The sequence below is a fragment of the Chiloscyllium plagiosum genome, chromosome 35 (genome assembly GCF_004010195.1).
Source record: "Chiloscyllium plagiosum isolate BGI_BamShark_2017 chromosome 35, ASM401019v2, whole genome shotgun sequence".
In the NCBI taxonomy this organism is placed as follows: Eukaryota; Metazoa; Chordata; class Chondrichthyes; order Orectolobiformes; family Hemiscylliidae; genus Chiloscyllium; species Chiloscyllium plagiosum.
In genome coordinates, this window is record NC_057744.1 from 38,467,623 (window position 1) to 38,488,154 (window position 20,532).

General features: G+C 42.5%; 1 protein-coding gene across 4 annotated transcripts in view; it reads right to left on the reverse strand.

Moving 5' to 3' along the window:
* prdm10 (PR domain containing 10) overlaps positions 1-20,532 on the reverse strand; it is a 236,734-nt gene that overhangs the window by 54,035 nt on the left and 162,167 nt on the right. For all 4 annotated transcript variants that reach the window (XM_043676952.1, XM_043676953.1, XM_043676951.1 and 1 more), the window contains 2 exons: positions 3,851-4,006; positions 1,091-1,270 (listed from right to left, as the gene is read on the reverse strand). In XM_043676952.1, the coding sequence (XP_043532887.1) occupies positions 1,091-1,270; positions 3,851-4,006 (336 nt within the window). The remainder of the gene's footprint in view (positions 1-1,090; positions 1,271-3,850; positions 4,007-20,532) is intronic.

Below are 20,532 nucleotides of genomic sequence, written 5' to 3' on the forward strand. Positions count from 1 at the left end.
GTCTTGTGTGGCACATAAAAACACTAGGAGCAGGAGTAAGCAATTCAGCTTCTGAGCCTGATCCACCATTTAATTCAATCACAGTTGATCTTATCTCAGCCCTACCTCCACTCTTCTGCCCAGTTCTCTATTACCTGTTAACCCTCTACTAATTAAAAATCCTACTATCTCCTCTTTAAATTTATTCAATGACACTTGAGGAGAAATTAGTGACCCTCACTCACCACCCTTGCATCCATCGCACTCTGGGATAGTGAATTCAACAGATTCATGAATGTTTGAGAGAAGTAATTTCTCCTCATCTGTGTTTTAAATCTGCTACGCATTATCCTAAAAATATGATCTATCATTCTAGATTGGTCGACGTGAGGAAACATCCTAAGTCTACTTTGACAAACCCCTTTAGCACCTCATAAACTTCAATTAGATTTCCTCTAGTTCTTCTAAACTCCTGACAGTAAAGGCCTAAACTGCTCCATCTCAAAACCCTCATCTCTGGCATCAATCTAATGAACCTTCTTTGAACTGTCTCCAATGCAAATGCATCTCTCCTTAAGTAAGGGGGCGTGACACTCCAGGTCAGTCTTACTAGTACCTTGCACAGTTCCAACAACACTTCCCTACTTTTATACACTATTCCAGCATCAAAAGATTTGCCAAAACGCGATTATATCATATCCACAAAACTATTAACAGTGTGTGTTAGTTCTCCTGAGAATCTACAATGTACTGTAGTCTGTAGGCTCTCCTTCCCAGAGATCACGCCATTGCCTCCACATCTCCTTTATCAGGGACTTCATACACACTAAATGTTAAACTTTCTTGTCTGTTCTTTACACATGGCCAATATTTACACAGCAGTGACATTTGTATAAAATATATCGCAAAAAGATGACCAGTTTCTGTTGATTGAAACTAAACTGGCAGAATTCTGAAGTCTGAACAGGTTAACTCCCAATATTAGCATCTAGATGAATTCCCCAAACGGAACAAACTAAGTAACAATCTAATGACACAAGACGTAGCAACAGGCACCATGTTACACAGGTTCACACAGCAAAGCCCAACTGAATATTTCAACGGTACTGACCAGCATCCCACGTCTCCGGAAACCCATCATACAGGCTCGGCACTTGAACATGAAGCTCTCATAATCAGTGGAAGGGATCTTGGGTTTGAAAGGCTTGGACTTGTGGATGCGGCCGGCATTCTTGGCCTCCCGTTCAGGATTGTGCATCCGTTGCATGTGCTCTTTCAACTTGTCCTTCCTCTACCAAAAGAAAGAGACAGAACACTGAGGTCAATGCACAAGACAAATAGATGGATGTTTAATGTTCTTGTCAGCTGGCATTTCATTTCAACTCAGTGTGAGAAATTAAGGAACTTTGAGCAATGCTGAATAATTAATTTGTACTCTTCATCCTGGAGACGACATGTGAAGGGTTACTGACCAGGGCTCAAGCAAAATATTCTTCAAAGGGAGTTTATTGAGTAGGGCTGGAGGTTGTTGTGACATCATAGGCTTACCGACTCTATTAAAATAAGCCAAATATTGATAAAAGGCCTGAATCACCGAGAAAAGATACACTCAGATCATGTGATCCATTTGTAATTTTCGGGGCTCCTATCACAACCATTAAGCCTAGTGCCCCGTCTGCCCCCGCTAATTTCTGTTTGCCATGTGTGTCCGCCTTGTTGCACAGCCATATTGCATGCGTCTCTAAGAACCACTGCTTGCATATGGCCTCTGCTCGCTGCACAGCAGATTCCAGTTTTCTACTCCTTGTTACACTCACCGTATTTAGAGAAACCTTTGCATAGAACCATTAATAATGCTCCAGGCTTTCAGTTTAAAGAGCACCACAAGACCACAATAAATAACTTGGATAACTACATCTGGAATAAAAAGCTTGCATCAATAATGGAGACCATGCAGCACACTGGGTTCACTAATCTTTCTTGGGAAAATAAATCTGCTGTCCTTCTCTGTCTGGCTAAAACATGACTCCAGAGACAAATCAACTGCCTAGTTCCTCCCCATCAAATGGCCGAGCAAGCCACAGAGTTATCTAGGAATGGATAATGAATGCCAGTGATGCTCATTTCCTGTAAATGATTTAAAAAGAGGGAAGAGGTGAGCAAAAACTATCTGGGATGATGTATAAATGAAGGTGAATCTGGAGATGGATAAGAGGGCAAAGAATTCATGAGTGAGCGAAAGTAGGTTGACAGCAGTCGAATCATGTCTGGTTTCATTAGGGATTGGACTGGTGGGTGATAAAAGGGATAGACAGAGGCTGTCCACAGTAAAGTCTTTGAATCTGTTAATGGTTAATTAATAAAAGTTGGATTAATGGGAGATGTTCAAGAAAAAGAAAATTAAATTGCTACTAATTTATACTCCCAAGAAGCAAGACCAAGACCGACAAAAAAGGTCACAATTGAATGAAAAGATCAAAGACAACATAAATAACAAAGACACATAGGGCAGTGGTTAGCACTGCTGCCTCACCACCAGGGGATGCAGCTTCAATTCCAGCCTCGGGCGACTGGCTGTGTAGAGTTTGCACATTCTTCCCGTGGCTGCGTGGGTTTCGTCCAGGTGTTCCAGTTTCCTCCCACAGCCCAAACATGTGCAGATTAGGTTGCCTGGTTATGCTAAATTATGTCCAAAGATGTGCAGGATAGGTGGATTAGCCATGGGCAATGCAGGGTTACAGCGATAGGGAGGATGGGTTACTCTTAGGAGGGTCAGTGTGAACTAGACAGGCTAAATGGCCTGCTTCCACACTGCAGGGATGTTATTGTAAAAGAACGGGCATACAAAATTGAAAAATAAAAGCAAAGAAAATGGCAAATTGAATTAAATGGGTCCAATGTCCTTTATTGTTCTTTTTAAGAGCTCGAGTGCAGGAAAAGAAAACTTAGACGTGTCCATGTGAACAGAATAAGTTCTATCAGGAGACAGAGTATGCTCAGAAGTAATGTAGGTCAATAATGTGTTCATGCAGCTAAATGCCATATTCCTATTCCTGGTGTCAAAAAAAATGACAATGAGAAATGAGGAGGAACCAGCACGGGAGAATGACAAGGGTGAGGAACAAGGTGGTGGAAGGAACTTGAAATGGCCATGGCAATGCGAAATAGTTAGGAATTCTCTTTCCAACTGCAAGGAGAGCTTGGAAAGGCAGGATACTGTAAGTTAGAAGGAAATGCATAACAACTCAAAAACAAAACGTATAATTATACAACTAATTTTCCAGGAGAGGGAGCCAAATAATAAGATGTCACAGACAGATTGCACACCATCACTTCTTATAAGCAATATTATATAAATGTTGATCCATGAAATGTATTGTTATCAGGTGCAAGTATCCCTTCCAATCCAGTCAAAACCAAATTGCTCCTTTGCCAGTCCATTCCACTCTCAAAGCTTGCCCTATTCTTCAACTTGGTTCATAATTTCATGGGAAAACCCTGCTGATGCCTGTCATTGTCTGGTCATGATAACCTTAGAACTTAGACATGCTTACTTTGTGAGATTTGATTTTCGCCAAACATCTTGCACCAGTATCTTAACCTCCGATTTATTTCAAGAAAGCTATGAGAAGCATGAATATTGTAATTTGACCAAAGAACAACATCATTCTAAGTGGTCTCAGACTGAAGGGACACGAAGCAATTAACAGTTTTTCAACATGAAAGTTTCAATGTAGCAGTCAAATAATATATTGGATGCCAAATGTAATAACCCTGCTCCCCTCATCACAACACAGAATTTACTGTGGATCACCATACACACAAACACATAGAACAGTCAGAGTCGTGTACAGTATTTGGATTCACTTACTTTGAACTGTTTGCCACATGTGGAACAGAGGAAATCTTTGCGGTCCGAATGTCTCAGCATGTGTAGTCGGAGCTTGTCTGGCCGGCAGAAGGCTTTGTCACATTCTGTACATTGGTAAACCTTCTCAGAATGGAAGCTGCGAATATGCTTCTTTATCTGCTCATTGAAAAATTTCAAAACTGTATTAAAAATAAATATCTTGTTATAGAGACCGCTGAGGAGTGAAAGTAACAGAACCATGACTGTTCACTAACACAAGACAGTACACACAGTCAGTGATAGTAAGGGAAACAATTTACTGTTCCTACACTTCAGATTTGAAAGGAAAATTTTTTAAAAAACACTGAAGAAAAGAAAGATTGAGACCTAGATCCAATCACTTCTATCCTCACTTTCTCCCAACACCCTCTCTATTCCCTGCAACCAGATCCATTCCTTACCAAACCCCTCCTATACTTACCTCATCACACCTACTCTTCTCATGATTTCTTGTCTCATTTCTCCTGCCTCTAGTTTAACTGATACAGCCATCAATCGTGAGAAACATCTTCCTGACTATTTCCAGGCCATGTCGACTGTGTTAAAGTCACAGCTCACCACAGCTTCCCTGAAGATCACTTTTTGTCAGGATCTTGAAACTGTGGAACTCTGACCTCATCAACCTTTCTCTTCTGTCCATAACCTGCTAGTTTTGAAAATTACGCAGTGCTCAATTACACTTCACAGAGTTACCCTCTCTTCCTCCTTCTGGTTTAATTTTTTGTTACCCATTAGCTTTTCGAATTTGGAAAAATAGCTTCAGTTTCATTATTTAAAAGCTCTCATCAGGTGTTCAGGCTTATTTCCACAAAAGTAAATAGTTTTAGCTGATGAGCTTCTTCAGAAAGCTGATGGTTTTTAAATTAACCTCATTAATCGGACCTGCGTGTCCTTGGCGGAGTGGGAGGGGGAGTTAAAGTGTTCAGCCACGGGGCAGTTGGGTTGGTTGTCCCAAAGGTGTTCTCTGAAACGTTCTGCAAGTAGGCGGCCTGTCTCCCCAATGTAGAGGAGGCCACATCGGGTGCAGCGGATGCAGTAAATGATGTGTGTGGAAGCGCAGGTGAATTTGTTACAGATATGGAAGGATCCCTTGGGGCCTTGGAGGGAAGAGGTGTGGGCGCAAGTTTTGCATTTCTTGCGGTTGCAGGGGAAGGTGCCGGGAGTGGACGTTGGGTTGGTGGGGGCTGTGGACCTGACGAGGGAGTTGCGGAGAGAGTGGTCTTTCCGGAACGCTGATAGGGGAGGGGAGGGAAATATATCCTTGGTGGTGGGGTCCGTTTGGTGATGTGTGTGGAAGCGCAGGTGAATTTGTGACAGATATGGAAGGATCCCTTGGGGCCTTGGAGGGAAGAGGTGTGGGCGCAAGTTTTGCATTTCTTGCGGTTGCAGGCGAAGGTACCGGGAGTGGACGTTGGGTTGGTGGGGGCTGTGGACCTGACAAGGGAGTTGCGGAGAGAGTGGTCTTTCCGGAACGCTGATAGGGGAGGGGAGGGAAATATATCCTTGATGGTGGGGTCCGTTTGGAGATGGCGGAAATGACGAAGGATGATACGATGTATCTGGAGGTTGGTGGGGTGATAGGTGAGGACCAGTGGGATTCTGTTCTGGTGGCGATTGGAGGGGCAAGGTTCAAGGGCGGAGGAGCAGGAAGTGAAGGAGATGCGGTGGAGAGCATCACCAACCACGTCTGAGCATCTGCAGTCCTCACTTTCTACAAGTTTTGTTGTAGCTATATAGAACTTTAGTTAGGCCACACTTGGAATATTATGTACAGTTCTGGTCACTACACTACCAGAAAGATGTGGATGCTTTGAAGAAGGTACAGAAAAGGTTTACCAGGATGTTGCCTGGTATGGGGATTTTAGCAATGAAGAAAATTTGGATAGATGGTTTTGTTTTCACTGGAACACAGAAGGTTGAGGGGCGACCTGACAGAAGTTTGTAAGATTGCGAATGGCATGGACAGAATGGAAAGTATGAGGTTTTTTCCCAGTGTGGAGAGGGCAATTACTGGGGGACACGGGTTCAAGTTGTGGCAGAGGGGTGTTAAAAGACATATGCAAGGCAAGTTTTGCACACAAAGGGTGGTGAGTGCGTGGAACATGCTGCCAGAGGAAGTGGTGGACACACAAAAGCAGCATTCACAAAGCATCTGCGTGAATAAATGAATAGGAAGGGGAGTAGTTGGATATGGATCCTAAGTGAAGGCAGTTTTAGTATGGAAGGGCAAAATGAGCTGATGCAGGTTTGGAGGGCTGAAAGGGCTATTCCTGTGCTGTGTTGTTCTCTGTTGGAAAAAGGTAAAAAGAACAAGTGGGCATAGATTTAAAGTAATGTGCAAATAAAGCAAGGAAGTAATACTTTTTCACTTGTTGAGTAGTTAGGGTACAGAATGTATTGCCTGGAAACGTGGTGGAGGCAGGTTCAATTGAGGCATTTAATTGGATGATTATTTGGATCAAAATGGTGTGCAGGGATATTGAGAAAAGGTAGGAGATTGGCAGTAGGTAATAGAACCAATGCAGGTAAAGTGGGCTGAATGGCCTCTGCCATAACAATTCTGTAATCCACCTGAATAGACAGAGTGGATGGTCTTCAGAGGTTCGATACAGACTCGATGGGCTGAATGGTCTCTTTCTCCACCACTGGGCTTCTAGGGATTGTATGAAGAGATGGAAATGTGTTGCTGGAAAAGCGCAGCAGGTCAGGCAGCATCTAGGGAACAGGAGAATCGACGTTTCGGGCATTAGCCCTTCTTCAGGAATCGCCTGTTCCCTAGATGCTGCCTGACCTGCTGCGCTTTTCCAGCAACACATTTCCATCTCTGATCTCCAGCATCTGCAGACCTCACTTTCTCCTCAGGGATTGTATGAAGCCAATCCTAAAACCTTCATAACCTGCATGGTTCAGTGCTACACTAGGGTGCAAGCATCCAATGAAGTATCAGGAGAGAAAATTTTTAATCCTCCAATTTCAAAATAGAATTGAAGTCGGGTAATCGATATGCACATATAAATTCAGGCATACTCCCTACTTGAGTCTTGAGCAGGATCAATGGACATGGAAAGCAGGATGCCGGATTTTATCACTTTGTGAATGCATTCAGGTTGCAACCTAAATTATTCCGCAAATCATGTGAAAGTACCATGGAGTACAAAAAGGAGCTCACCACAACCATCTCCAGGGCGATAAATGCTGGCTGTGTCAGCCTGACGCACATTCCAAAATCATTTCTACAAAAGCTCTGCTGCAAAGGATATAATTCTGAGAATTCATATCTAAAGGTTTGAGTAAAGATTTGTAGCTCAGGTGCCAGTTGCCGTGGACGTGGGTATGATCGCCGAGCTGGGAAGTTGATTTGCAGATGTTTCATCCCTTGTCCAGGTGACATCTTCAGTGCTTTGGAGCCTCCTGTGAAGCGCTGCTGTACTGTGTCTTCTGGAATTTATTTGGTTCCGTTCCTGTTGCTTCCGGTAGTTCATTGTCGTGGCTGGTATATTGGGTCTAGGTTGATGTGTTTGTTGATCAAGTCTGTGGATGAGTACCTTGGTTCGAGAAATTCTCTGGCTATCCAGCTGTCCAGCTAACCAACAGCAGAGAAGACAACATGGCAGACACCTGGGTAAGAAACCTCTCCAATAGGCAGCTCACATTCACATAAAAAAAATCATACTAGCAAAGAGACTCAACTATAACCACAGAGATGCAAAAACTACAGACTTCCTAATTCTTCCGACAACAGCAAACACTCGAACACACACGAGAAGTGCATTAGGATCCTATTCAAAAGGGCAACAACACACTGCAACACCCCTGGCTTTTTCACAGAATCCCTACAGTGTGGAAAGTGGCCATTTGGCCCAACAAATCCACACCGACCCTCTGAAGAGTATGTCACCCACACCCATTCTCCTACACTATTACTTTACATTTACCCCTGACTAATGCACCTAACCTACACATCCCTGAACACTACGGGCAATTTAACATGGCCAATTCACCTGACCTGCACACCTTTGGACTGTGGGAGGAAACCCATGCGGACATGGGAAGAAATTGCAAGCTTCACACAGATAGTCGCCTGAAGTTGGAATCGAATCCAGATCCCTGACACTGTGAGGCAACAGTGTTAACCACTGAGCCACCGTGCCACCCATGCGAAGAGAAGAATACCTCTTCAGAGTCTTCACCAAGAACTGATACTCCCGCAACTTCATCCGCAGATGCCTAGCAAACAATGTGACAAGGACATGCCACAACCCAACTCACTCGCAACGCTACCTTATATAAAAACAATCATCTCGGAACCAACAGCCAGACTTCTCTGACCGCGTGGATTCATGACAGCCCGTAAACCGACAGCCCGTAAACCAACAGCCACGGTCAGCCAACAACTCACCAGGACAAAAGATCCTATACCCATCACTGCAAGACTAATGTAATTTACAGGATTCCATGCAAAGACTGCATGAAACACTATATAGGGCATTGTTAGATGACTAACAATCTGCATCCACGGACACCAACGAGCCACTAAATGCCATAACCAGCTGTCCCTAGAATCCATACACATAGATTACAAGGACCACAAATTTGACTGGGACAACATGACGATCATGCGACAAGCCAAACAGAGGACAGCCAGAGCATTTCTCGAAGCACGGCATCATACAGAGATTTCACCAACAAGCACATAGCCTAGACCCAATATACCAGCCACTGCAGCAGAATACTGGAACTGGCAACCTGAAGCAGCAGGAACGGAACTAACAGGAGGCTCCAAAGCACTGAGGATGTCACCTAGACAGGGGATGAAACGTCTGCAAATCAACTTTCCAGCTCGGTGAGCATACCCACACCACAGCAATTCATCTCTAGAATCATTGTTTTCATGTTACCCTGGGCTCCATGTTTTGCCAGAGGACAATGACAAGTAATGAATAAAATTGTAATCAAACTCCAAAAGCAGTACTGGATAAATAAACCAAAAGTCTGTAGTTTTTGATCTTTGCTCTTCAAGAACTGAGAGCAACCAATGGAGCAGGTTTTCATAGCTGCCTTTGCAGCTGAAAGTGTTTAATGAGTAGACACTGTCCCTGCAATAAGTTAACTGTAATTGCATATTAAGTATGATGAATTAGTTAAGGCAGTGAGTATCTGATTCACAGTCACAAAGTCCAAAGGACAATCCGTCACATGAGGTGCCAATTTAATTGTGCTTTTGTTGCACTTAAAATAAAATCAGATATATGTTGATGTAAAGATGAGTTATTTACCTTCATGACCAATTGTTGGAAATCGAGTTTGTCTGTACAGAAAAGTTTGTACCACTGGGGAGATGAAACACAGATTGGGCAACTGCTTCACGAAACATCTACATTCTGTCTGCAAAAATAGTCCCAGGTGTCCGTATGTCTGCCACTTCAACACGTTACCATGTTCCCTGGACGACATGTCTATCTTGGGATTGCTGCAGTGTTCCAGCGAAACTCAGCACAAGCTAGAAGAACAGCATGTCATTTTTCCTTTGGGGACCCTGCAGCCTTTAGGACTCAACATCAAATTCAAAACTTTTAGGGCTTGAGGACTTTCTTCCATGTCCGTCCCCCACCTCCACATACCAGGCTGTGTCATCACATGTGCTACTTTCACCACAAGCAACCTAGTGGCTCCCATGAGCAACTTCTCCTTCTTCCTGGCTCACCATGAGCTATTCCTGTGACTGCCCAACTGCTGTTCTCTCTCTCTCTCGTCTCCATCTCTACCTTCCCCCCCAGCCCTCATCCCCAATTTTCAGCATATATACCAACTTTTCTAGCTGCAATCAGTTATGAAAAAGGAACACTAGATTAGATTACTTACAGTGTGGAAACAGGCCCTTTGGCCCAACAAGTCCACACCGACCCACCGAAGCGCAACCCACCCAGACCCATTCCCCTACATTTACCCCTGCCCCTAATACTACAGGCAATTTAGCATGGCCAATTCACCGAACCTGCACATTTTTGGACTGAGAGAGGAAACCACAGCACCCGGAGGAAACCCACGCAGACACGGGGAAAATGTGCAAACTCCACACAGTCAGTCGTCTGAGGTGGGAATTGAACCCGGGTCTCTGGCGCTGTGAGGCAGCAGTGCTAACCACTGTGCCACCGTGCCGCCCACTAGATCTGAAACATTAACTTTGTTTCTCTTTCCAGAGATTCTGTCATACCTCCTCAGTTTCTCAAGACACTTCTGTTTTTATTTCAGATTTCCAGCGTCCGCCGTTCTGTAATTTTTTAAATTTTAAGCTTGTATCATTCCCTGAACTGCATCAGGAATTACATTAATACTACCTGTTGCAAAACTGTAAATATGAATGAATTATTGTTATTTTCGATCCACCCCAAATTCAGGAACTGGAGTAATACAAGAGAATAAAAACAAGCAGGATTTGACCTGTCTAACACAACTTTATCCAACTAACGGCAGGAACCTTATTACATGAAACAAACACCTTACACATATTCCTTGCTCCATTTATCTTTACATTTTGTCCTCCTACTTAACTGAGATTTTTCTTTTCTGATTAAATTAAGGAACCAATATATTCAAAGTCTGTTCTTCATTAAATTGCCATACAGAGGAAAATGGGTTCTTGTCAGAGTGATAGGAAGTGGAATTCGGTAAACAATTTGCAACCCAGCAATCCACTTGCTGCAGTGCAGCTGAGATTGACGGGGCTGGATGCTGAACACTGTACCAGCAAACCACTTGACCCATACACAGCAGGCAAGGAGCTGGTTTCAAGTAATTTAGATGCAGGTTGCTGATCAATTCCAGTAAGCCAGTGACACTCTGAAACTTTTACTTATATCTCACACTGGGTTACACTCTGGTCATTTTCAAGTGTACTCTGATATGCTCTTTAGATATCAGATCTTACAGCCTTTGTAACAAACACCCCATTATATACTTTAACTACATGACACCTACTTGCTTCAGGTTACAGCCTAACATTTTTTTTTTTTACAGTTGAGGAGACAAAAACAAATGGTAATAACAGACAATCAAGTTAGAAATAATGTTAGGAGCTTAAAGTAATGAATATTAGAAAAGAGCATGCAATAGAAAGTGAACAAGAGACTGAAAAATAATGGATGCTGTGAGCCAGAACAGAGCAGTAGAAGTCAAAGTGTCAAGGTAGAGGAAAGCAGTGTGTTATTAATTGGGAGTATTCCTCTTCCCTCTCCAAACGAGGAAGCAGGAAATTAAAAACTTCCATCAGATACGTGTAATAGCAAGTTAATTAATAATGAATATTACCACAAACAGGTCTAGAAACCTTAATTAAAATGAATAATTTAAACATGATAGACTCCAAGACAATGAACAAAGATTTTTAGAATCCTTCATATATAGCTGGGACATATCAGTTCAGTACCATGCGAGAACTTCATAGCACTTCATGTGTTTTGGGGTTCCACATATACAGGGAGCGCTTCCAGTTGCTTGAATTCCAGCTCAGGATTTATGAGTTTGGGAGACAGCTGGAGTTACTGCAGAGCATCAGGAAGAATGAGAGTTTCCTGGAATGTAATGCTCCACAGACAGCAGGAGTTCATTTTAGTAGACAGGTATTCATCTACAAAAACAGGAAAAGAGAAAGTGCAAAAGCCTTTGGGGTGATGAGTCACTGTCAACAGGCACTCAGCGTTGGAGACTACTGGAAGTGACAACATCTTGATGGATTGCAATCCAGGTTATGGCACCAATCAGCAAGGGGCTATACAGAAGGGAACATAAAAGAGCAGAAGTAGCATTTTTAAATGCCATTACATAGTTAAGGAAACAGACAAGCATCACTGGGACCCATGCATATTGTGCTGCTTCCCTGATGGCAGGATGAAGGGCATCACATAAAAGATGCAAAACACTATGAAAAGGAGTAAGTCAAAAGCTGTGCTACAAATCAACATAGAGGGGACAGATACAAGGTAAGATTTCAGGAGATAGAGAGGAAGTTAAAATGCAGAAAACTAAAAATAATTATCTCTGGATTACTACCATTCTCCATGTTTACTGACATGGAGTAGAAACGGAAGAGAGGAGAGTTAATGCATGGCGTGAAGCTTGGAGCAGGACCTTCAGATAATTGATGGATTGGGGCAAGTTCTGGGGCAAGAAGCACCAATTGAAAAGGGATGGATTTCACCTCAGCATGGTCACTTCCATGCTGAGATGCTTCAAACCAAATTAAAGGGAGAAATGTCAGCAGCAGACAACAACAGAAGACATAATGAGGTGCATAAAGTGAAAGAGCGTTGCATAGTATGACAGAAGGAATTCATACCATAAAAATAGGAATAAATGAAGGAGAACTTGAAGAAATGCAAAGACAAGCTATAAACGCACAAAGTGTGTGAATAAGGCTGGCAAGCTACAAGCACAAATGTGGGAATATATATCATGGAAATAATGAAAACACTAAAAATACTGAGGCCCAGGATTTTAACATTCAAGTATTTATAAATGACAAAAAGAAGGAACAAAGGGAGGTGAGTAGCAGTCCTGATTAGGGAAGATATTGTTAGGGATGTAAAAAAAGATATCCTTGAGGAGGAAAGGACAGAATCCATTTGGTTTGAGTGGAGAAACAACAAAGATAAGACCATGTCAATGGGGACATCTGTAGTCATCCAATCTGGCAGAGAGTGCTAAAGGACTGAGTTTTTGCCAAGTCAGGCCAACTCCAGAGGACTGCAACAAATGATGACCAGGTGCAGACATTATGGGCTGAACAGCCTCCTTTTGCACCATAACAATTCTATAGGACTACAGAAGGAAGTCTTGCATTCACTTCCAATGGATCCCAGTTCTTTGAGTAGTTGAGAGGATGTGAATCACACAACTAGAAAGCATTAATTCAGCAGGGCCATTTTTTTAGTTCAAACTCTCCCACTGTCAATGTTCCAAAGGCTTTCACCATGCAATCACAGAAGGTGCAACACTTGTCATTTACTTTCACCCTCCGCATTATTCATGGTCCCAGACAAACCTTCGGGATAAAACAGCAATTTACCTGAATTTCACTCAATTTAGTCCACTATATTTGCTGCTCATAAAGTGGCCTTCTCTACATTGATGAAGCACAGACTGGGTGACCACTTTGTGGAATATCTGTGTTCTGTCTGCTAAAATGACCCTGAGCTTCCACTTGCTTGCTGTTGCAGAGTTCGGTAGAATAATTGTAGATTGGCAAGCAGGAAGTTAGAATGTGGTGGTGGTGTGTAAAATTGTAAAATGGGGAAAATATTGCATGGTCCCTTTAAAAGATAGGACTTTTTTCCATGTTTAGAGATTAAAAACGTATGTCTGTGAACAACAGCTCCAGGGGTCTGGAGGTGTACAGAGAGCACTTGAACTGAAACATTTGTATTGAAAGTCCATACAGTTAGCAGGCCAGGACAACAATTTAGCCAATCAATTAAAACAAACACTTAAGATACCAAAAACCTATTAACATGTTGCGGCTGTACAGGACATTGGTTAGACCACTGTTGGAATATTGTGTGCAATTCTGGTCTCCTTCCTATTGGAAAGATGTTGTGAAACTTGAAAGGGTTCAGAAAAGATTTACAAGGATGTTGCCAGGGTTGGAGGATCTGAGCTTCAGGGAGAGGCCGAACAGACTGGGGCTGTTTTCCCTGGAGCGTCAGAGGCTGAGGGGTGACCTTATAGAGGTTTACAAATTTATGAGGGTCACGGATAGGATAAATAGGTAAAGTCTTTTCCCTGGGGTCGGGAAGTCCAGAACTAGATAGCATGGGTTTAGGGTGAGAGGGGAAAAATATAAAAGAAACCTATGGGGCAACTTTTTCACGCAGAGGGTGGTACATGTATGGAATGAGCTGCCAGGGGACGTGGTGGAGGCTGGTACAATTGCAACATTTAAGAGGCATTTGGATGGATATATGAATAGGAAGGGTTTGGAGGGATATGGGCCGGGTGCTGGCAGGTGGGACTAGATTGGGTTGGGATATCTGGTCGGCATGGACACGTTGGACCGAAAGGTCTGTTTCCATGCTGTACATCTCTAGGACTCTAAATTTAAATCTGATGATTTTGACAACATAGGATCAATCCTATTGTAAGAAATCGATATGTCATCATGGGTATAAAAGAAGGGGGCAGTTGGACAGTGCCCAAGAGCTAACTACCATCTGCCAGAGCTAAGAACCCTCAGCTCGAGAGAGAAAGAGAAAATTTGGCTCTCACAGTCATCTTTGTAATAGAAAAAGAACCTAATAAATTCCTGACCGAAGAACGACAGAGGAGGCACAGAAAGTTCCAGAAGACATGTAACCTAGCTGTAATTTCAAGAGAGTAAATTCTATTTTTTTGTTATATGAGTGGGACTCATATTTACTGGGACAGCATACCATTAGAATCTAGTTTTATTCAGGAACAGTTCGTACTTAGAAGGAATTTATTCGATGTGTTAATAGTTTAGCTAATTTGTTCACTGTTAGAGTTAGATAAATAAATTGTTACTTGCTGATTTTAAAGTGAATGTCATGGGTTTATTTTATTTAACTATGCAAAGTTGCTAAAAGCAAGCTACACCACTTTTCACTCTCTTTTTACAGATTGTAGGGTGAAGTGCTCCTCTTTGGGTTTTTCAGATTTAGTTCTCAGAGGGTATCAACCTCTACTTTATAACACTTGTCACTTCAATAAACCGCTGTGTTCTCTGGCCAACATTCTGTCGTGGACCTGCTGTGGTGCTTCAGTGAGGCTCAATGCTAGCTGGAAGAACAGCACTCCTTTTTCCGTTTGGGGATCTTGCAGCCTTCAGGACTCAGTATCAAGTTCAATAATTTAAAGGTCTGAACACCTCCTTTTATGTCCTTTACTCACCCACACATTCCAGGCCCTGTCATAACATGGGCTGGTCTCAGTACGGCCAACCCAATTTCACCCACTTATTGTCCCCATTATCAGCTTTTCGTTCTCCCTGGCATACTATCATTCATCCCTTTGCCTAACTTTCTTTCTGTCTTTGGGCTCCATCTCCATCTATCTGCTCATTCCTCCTCCTCCTCCTCCTCTCTAGCCATCCCTGTCCAAACAGTGTCTTTAGCATATATAGCACCTTTTCTTTCAGTTCCGATTCCACCAGACCTACTGACTTTCTCCAGCAATATCTGTTGTTGCTTCAGATCATCAGCATCACAGATTTTTGTTTTATTTACATCAGAGAATTCATGTTGGCAATTCCCCAAGGGACTGTTATTACTCCTGATGTCAATATGAGTGCTTGGATATATTTCAAAAGCACTATCTCAGAAGGCTGAGTTCATATTTTAATTGACAGTTTAAAGCAGCTATTGAATGATTAATTGTCTCTGATGGAGTTACAGAATAGCAGTTCGTTTTCACAACGCAGAGAGGTTTGAAAATCTTGAAAAGGCTTTAATGTAGGAATGTTTTATTTCTGGATCAAGAGTGCATGATGGGACCTACACAGTTATGCCACTAGTGAATACCACTTGGGTGACATTGGAGATGGCACGAACGGACGAAAGGTAAAGTAAGCATTGGAAGAGGAAGCGAGGGATAGAAGGTTTAACAATGTCCAAAGTCTAAGAGAACTAACCATCTAAATTAAGAGACCATTCGGAGAATGGCAATGACCTTTGCATCCTCACTGTCCACTGGAGTAGTACCAGATGATTGGAGGGTGACAAATGTTATTTCCTTGTTCAGGAAAGGGAATAGGGATGATCCTGGGAATTACAGACCAGTCAGTCTTACGTCAGTGGTAGGCCAATTATTGGAGAGGATTCTGAGAGACAGGATTGTTTGGAAAAGCATAGTTTGATTAGGGATAGTCAGCATGGCTTTGTGAGGGGCAGGCCATGCCTCACAAGCCTTATTGAATTCTTTGAGGATGTGACGAAACACATTGAAGGTAGAGCAGTGGATGTGGCGTATATTCATCTTAGCAAGGTGTTTGGTAAAGTTTGCCATGGTAGACTCATTCAGAAAGTAAGGAGTAATGAGATACAGAGAAATTTGGCTGAGTGGATACAGAATTGACTATTTGTGGAAGTTTAGAGAGGGTGCAGAAGAGATTTACCAGGATGCTGCCTGGATTGCAGCGCTTGTCTTATGAAGTAAGGTTGAGGGAGTTAGGGCTTTTCTTATTAGAACGAAGGAGGATGAGAGGTGACTTGATAGAGGTATACGAGATGATGAGAGGCACAGATACAATGGATAGCCAGAGACTTTTTCCCAGAGCAAATATGGCTCTCACAAGGGGGCATAATTTTAAGGTGGTTGGAGGAAGGTTGAGGGGAAGATATCAGAGGTTGGTTCTTTATACAGAGAATGGTGGGTGTATGGAATGCACTACCAGCAGTTGTAGTAGAGTCAGATACATTAAGGACATTTAAGCGACGCTTCGATAGGCACATGGAGATAGCACAATGAAGGGTATGTTGGTTAGTCTGATTTTAGAGTATGATAAAAGGTCAGCATAACAGAGGACCAAAGAACCTGTACTGTGCAGAAAATCAAAAAAAGAAGGCACACTAGAATAATACCTAGCTTTTGGAGCGCCGAAAGTCACTGCTTCCAATTAAACCTGTTGGACTATAAGCTGGTGTTGTGTGAGTTTTAACTTTGTGCACCCAGTCCAACACCGGCATCTCCAAATCTAGAATAATACCTGGAATGGATAGGGGAGTTGGAAGGACTAGGCTTCCATCCCTGGAATTTAGTGGATCACATAATGAATTGCTTGAAACATCGAAGATCACAAGGAGCATGAACTCTTATGGGAGAATCTAGAACTATCAGGGGTCACCCCTTAAAGTAGACAGTCGTGAATCTTTGGAATGCTTTTCCTGAAAAGGCAGTGGAACCAGAATCCTTGAATAATTTTAAGGCAAAGGTGGATAGGCTCTTGTTAAGTAAGGGGTAGGCAGGAATGTGAACTTGAAGCTACAATCAGATCAGCTTCTACTTTCTTCTTTTCTGGCAGTGCCTCAGAGTTAAAGATGACTTGCTTCCATTCTGGTGGTGGTTCTGGCAGGGGTGTGGCTAGTGGTTCTGCGGTGGTTGTACAGTCCAAGCCTGGACTGGCAAACTCCGTCTCTCGGGGGAAGGTGGTGTTTGGGGTGGGTATCTGGGATACTCTGGATTCTATGCGCTCTTTCCGCTGTTTTTGCTTGGCCCCCATGTGCCCAAATCAGTGACACTCAAAGTGGTCGGTGCCTTTATGGATGCTTCTCCAGATTGTACTTTATAGTGCAAGTGATTCTTATGTGTTGGTGTGGACGATGGATTTGTTCAGAGAGCCTTCATGGTGTCCTTCTAAGTGTCCCCTCTGCCTTCCTAATGATCCCTTAACAGTGTAGAGCTCAGACTAGAGTCCTTGTTTAGAGTGTCCTGTGTCGGGCATGCAGGCAACGTGGCTGGGCCATCATAAGTGACCAGTCCCTCAATACTGGGGATATAGGTCAGAGAGAGGATGTCCACATTGGAATGCCTATCCTGCCAGTGGATTTGCAAGATTTTGTGAAGGCAGCTCTGGTGATATCTCTCCAGGAAGGATCTTATCAAAGGGCTGAATAGTCTGTTCCTGATTCACTGTTCCTTCATTGTGACAATAAGGTTCAGAGGAGCACATCTGCCACAGACTATTTGGAAATTAAAATCAAAGTAAAGACAGAAAAAAAGGAAAAATGTTTTTAAAATACTCTCCTAATAAGGGAAACATGCTTGATCAGTAGGTTCTCATTCTAATTCAGAAAGGAGTATTGCTGGGTCTGATACTGAGGAATGAGCTGAGTTAAACCCACCAAGTGTCTTGTGATCACAGTATCTCAAGATTTAGATTCATAATGGAGAACATCAAATTAGAACCTCCACATTGGAAGACTGTTAATTCTAATGAAATGACAGGGGACATCTCTATGTTAAAATGGTACCAAAGACTGATAGGAAAAACAGTAACAGTACAAGGTGGAATCTTTAAGGAGAAGATCTTAGATACAAACTCAATAAATCCCAACAAAGGCAAAAATAAGAGAATAAATTACGAGGAAGATGGGGAGTATGATGCACAATAGGTGAATTCAACAAATGAGAACCAGGACAAATACGAGAAGCTGAAAGGGCATGTGAATGCAAAAATATGACTGGCAAGGAGTGAGAACATGAGAACAGACAGCAGTTAACATAAAGCCCTATACTCTCTGGAGTTAAGAAGAATAAGAGGAGATCTAATTGAGGTACATAGGATGCTAAAGGGATTGGCAAAGTAGATGTGGAGAGAATGTTTCCTCATGAGGGGCAATCTAAAACAAGAGGTCATGACTTTAGATAAAGTGTAGCTGATTTAAAACAAAGATAAATAGAAATTATTTCTCTCAAAAGGGTCATGAATCTGTGGAATTCTCAAACCAGAGTGCAGTGGATGCCGGGACATTGAGTAAATTTAAGGAGATAAACAGATTTTTAATTCGTAATGGGTTGAAGGGTTGTGGAGAGTGGGCAGAAAAATGGAAAGTTACCCTACTCATATCGCTAAGATGAGATCAGCAAAGATTGTATTAAATGGCAGGGTAGACTTGAGGGGCTGAATTACCTACTCCTGCTCCTAGCTCTTTTGTCCTTATGTGTGAGAATGCAAAAATCTGCGACCTGCTGCAAATAGTAAATGAGCAGCAAGGGGTGGGTCAGTCCTTTAGAGGACAAAGTCAAGGCAAAGTTTGAATAATTGCTCAGTACATTGCATTAGCATGTACTCAAGAACAGGATGCTGGTGAAATGTTGGTAGAAGCAGAGCAGGTAGAGTTCACAGAATTATCGAATGCCTACAGTATGCAAGAACGTCATTTGGCCCATTGAACCCACACTGAACCTCCAAAGAGCACCTCACCCAGACCAACCCACCCCTGGAACCCTGAATTTCACATGGCTAATCCACCTTGCCTGCACATCCCTGTAGGCAATTTTACACTATGGACACTTTTAGTATGTCCAGTCCACCTAATCTACACATCTTTGGAAGTTGGAAGGAAACCGAAGCACCCAGGGAAATCCATGCAGACAGTGGGAAAATGTGCAAACTCCGCACAGACAGCTGCCCAAGGATGGATTTGAAACCAGGTCCCTGGTAGTGTGAGGCAGCAGTGCTAACCGCTGAGCCACCTTGGTGGTGGAGTGAAAATTAAAAGGCAGGATTTATTGAAAGGCTCCTTTTGCTTAAGTGGATAAGTTGCCTCATCTGGAGAGCTTACATGACAGGTTACTAAAGGAAATAGGAGTGGAAACTGCATGATAGGTTTAGATAGTGGAGATAAACCTGTCTTAATCTTGCAATCTTCCCTAGATATCAGGAGGTGCCAGAAGATTTGGAGAATGAAAAATGAGGCACCCTTATTCTAAAAAGTATATTAGAATAACTCTCGTGATTACAGGTCTGCTAAAGCAGCTAAGATTTTAGAAATAATAGTTTGGGAAAAAACTGATACTTGGAGAGGTTTCATCACAGTCAGCACCTCAACCATGATTCCATCACCAGACCTGTGCTAACCAATTGGGCTTTCTTTTGGAATTGCTCCTCTTTCTCTGCCATTTGTGTGTGCAACTAGAGTAGATCTAAAGGCTAATTCACCTCTTCCTGTACCATTATCAGTGTCCCAAACATTCCTTCCCTGTGACACACCAATGGACTGCCTAACACCTGATATATTATAGTTGTTCTTCAGTGTTGTCTTTTCTGCAACATGCTGATCACAACTATAATCCTAATGTTGTTCACTCTCCACTTCAGTCTCCATTCCAAAACATCTTTGACTCCCGATATTCTCCCACTCTGGTAAAACAGGAGATTTTGAGACATTCTCTCAACTTTGTTCTGAGCATTCTGCAACCTAGAGCACTAACAGTATTAACTCCATATTGTAACCTTCTCACCTCTTTTATTAGCCTGAAAAAAAGATGGTGATGTTGAGTTGGTTTTTCAGGAGTTTGAAGAGTTTCAACTTATTCCACTGTAAAAAGAAAAGTGATAAATGCTGCAAATTGTCAGCACGTCTGGTAAAATCTGTGGATACAGAGTGTCTGTGGATACTATTCCAGGTCTGTGACCCTTCATTAGAACAGAACTGAAAAGGTGAACTCTGTTTCTCTCACTACAGATGTTGCCAGACCTGCTGAGTATTTCTAATATTTTTGTTTTTACTTCAGATTTCCAGCATCTGCAGGTTTTATTGTATTTGGATCGTGCTACCAATGAGCCAGCAGGGATATAAAAGGTTGAATCGCCACTTCTGGACTCGAAGATTCTACTGCACAAAACTCACTGCTACTTAACAATCAGCAAAAACAGAAACCGGAAAGCCAACAAATTTGGTATTTACACAATCAATGTTATAGAGCACAGCACCCCATTCGCACAGTTAGATCATGGAAATCATGCTCGACAAATCTTGTGGAATTTTTTGAGGATATGACCAGTGGAGTGGACAAGGGGAAATTAGTGAAGGTTGCATATCTGGACTTTCAAAAGGCTTTTGACAAGGTCCCATAGAAGAGATTAGTATGGAAAATTAAAACTTATGGTATCAGAGGTAATGTATTGTGGC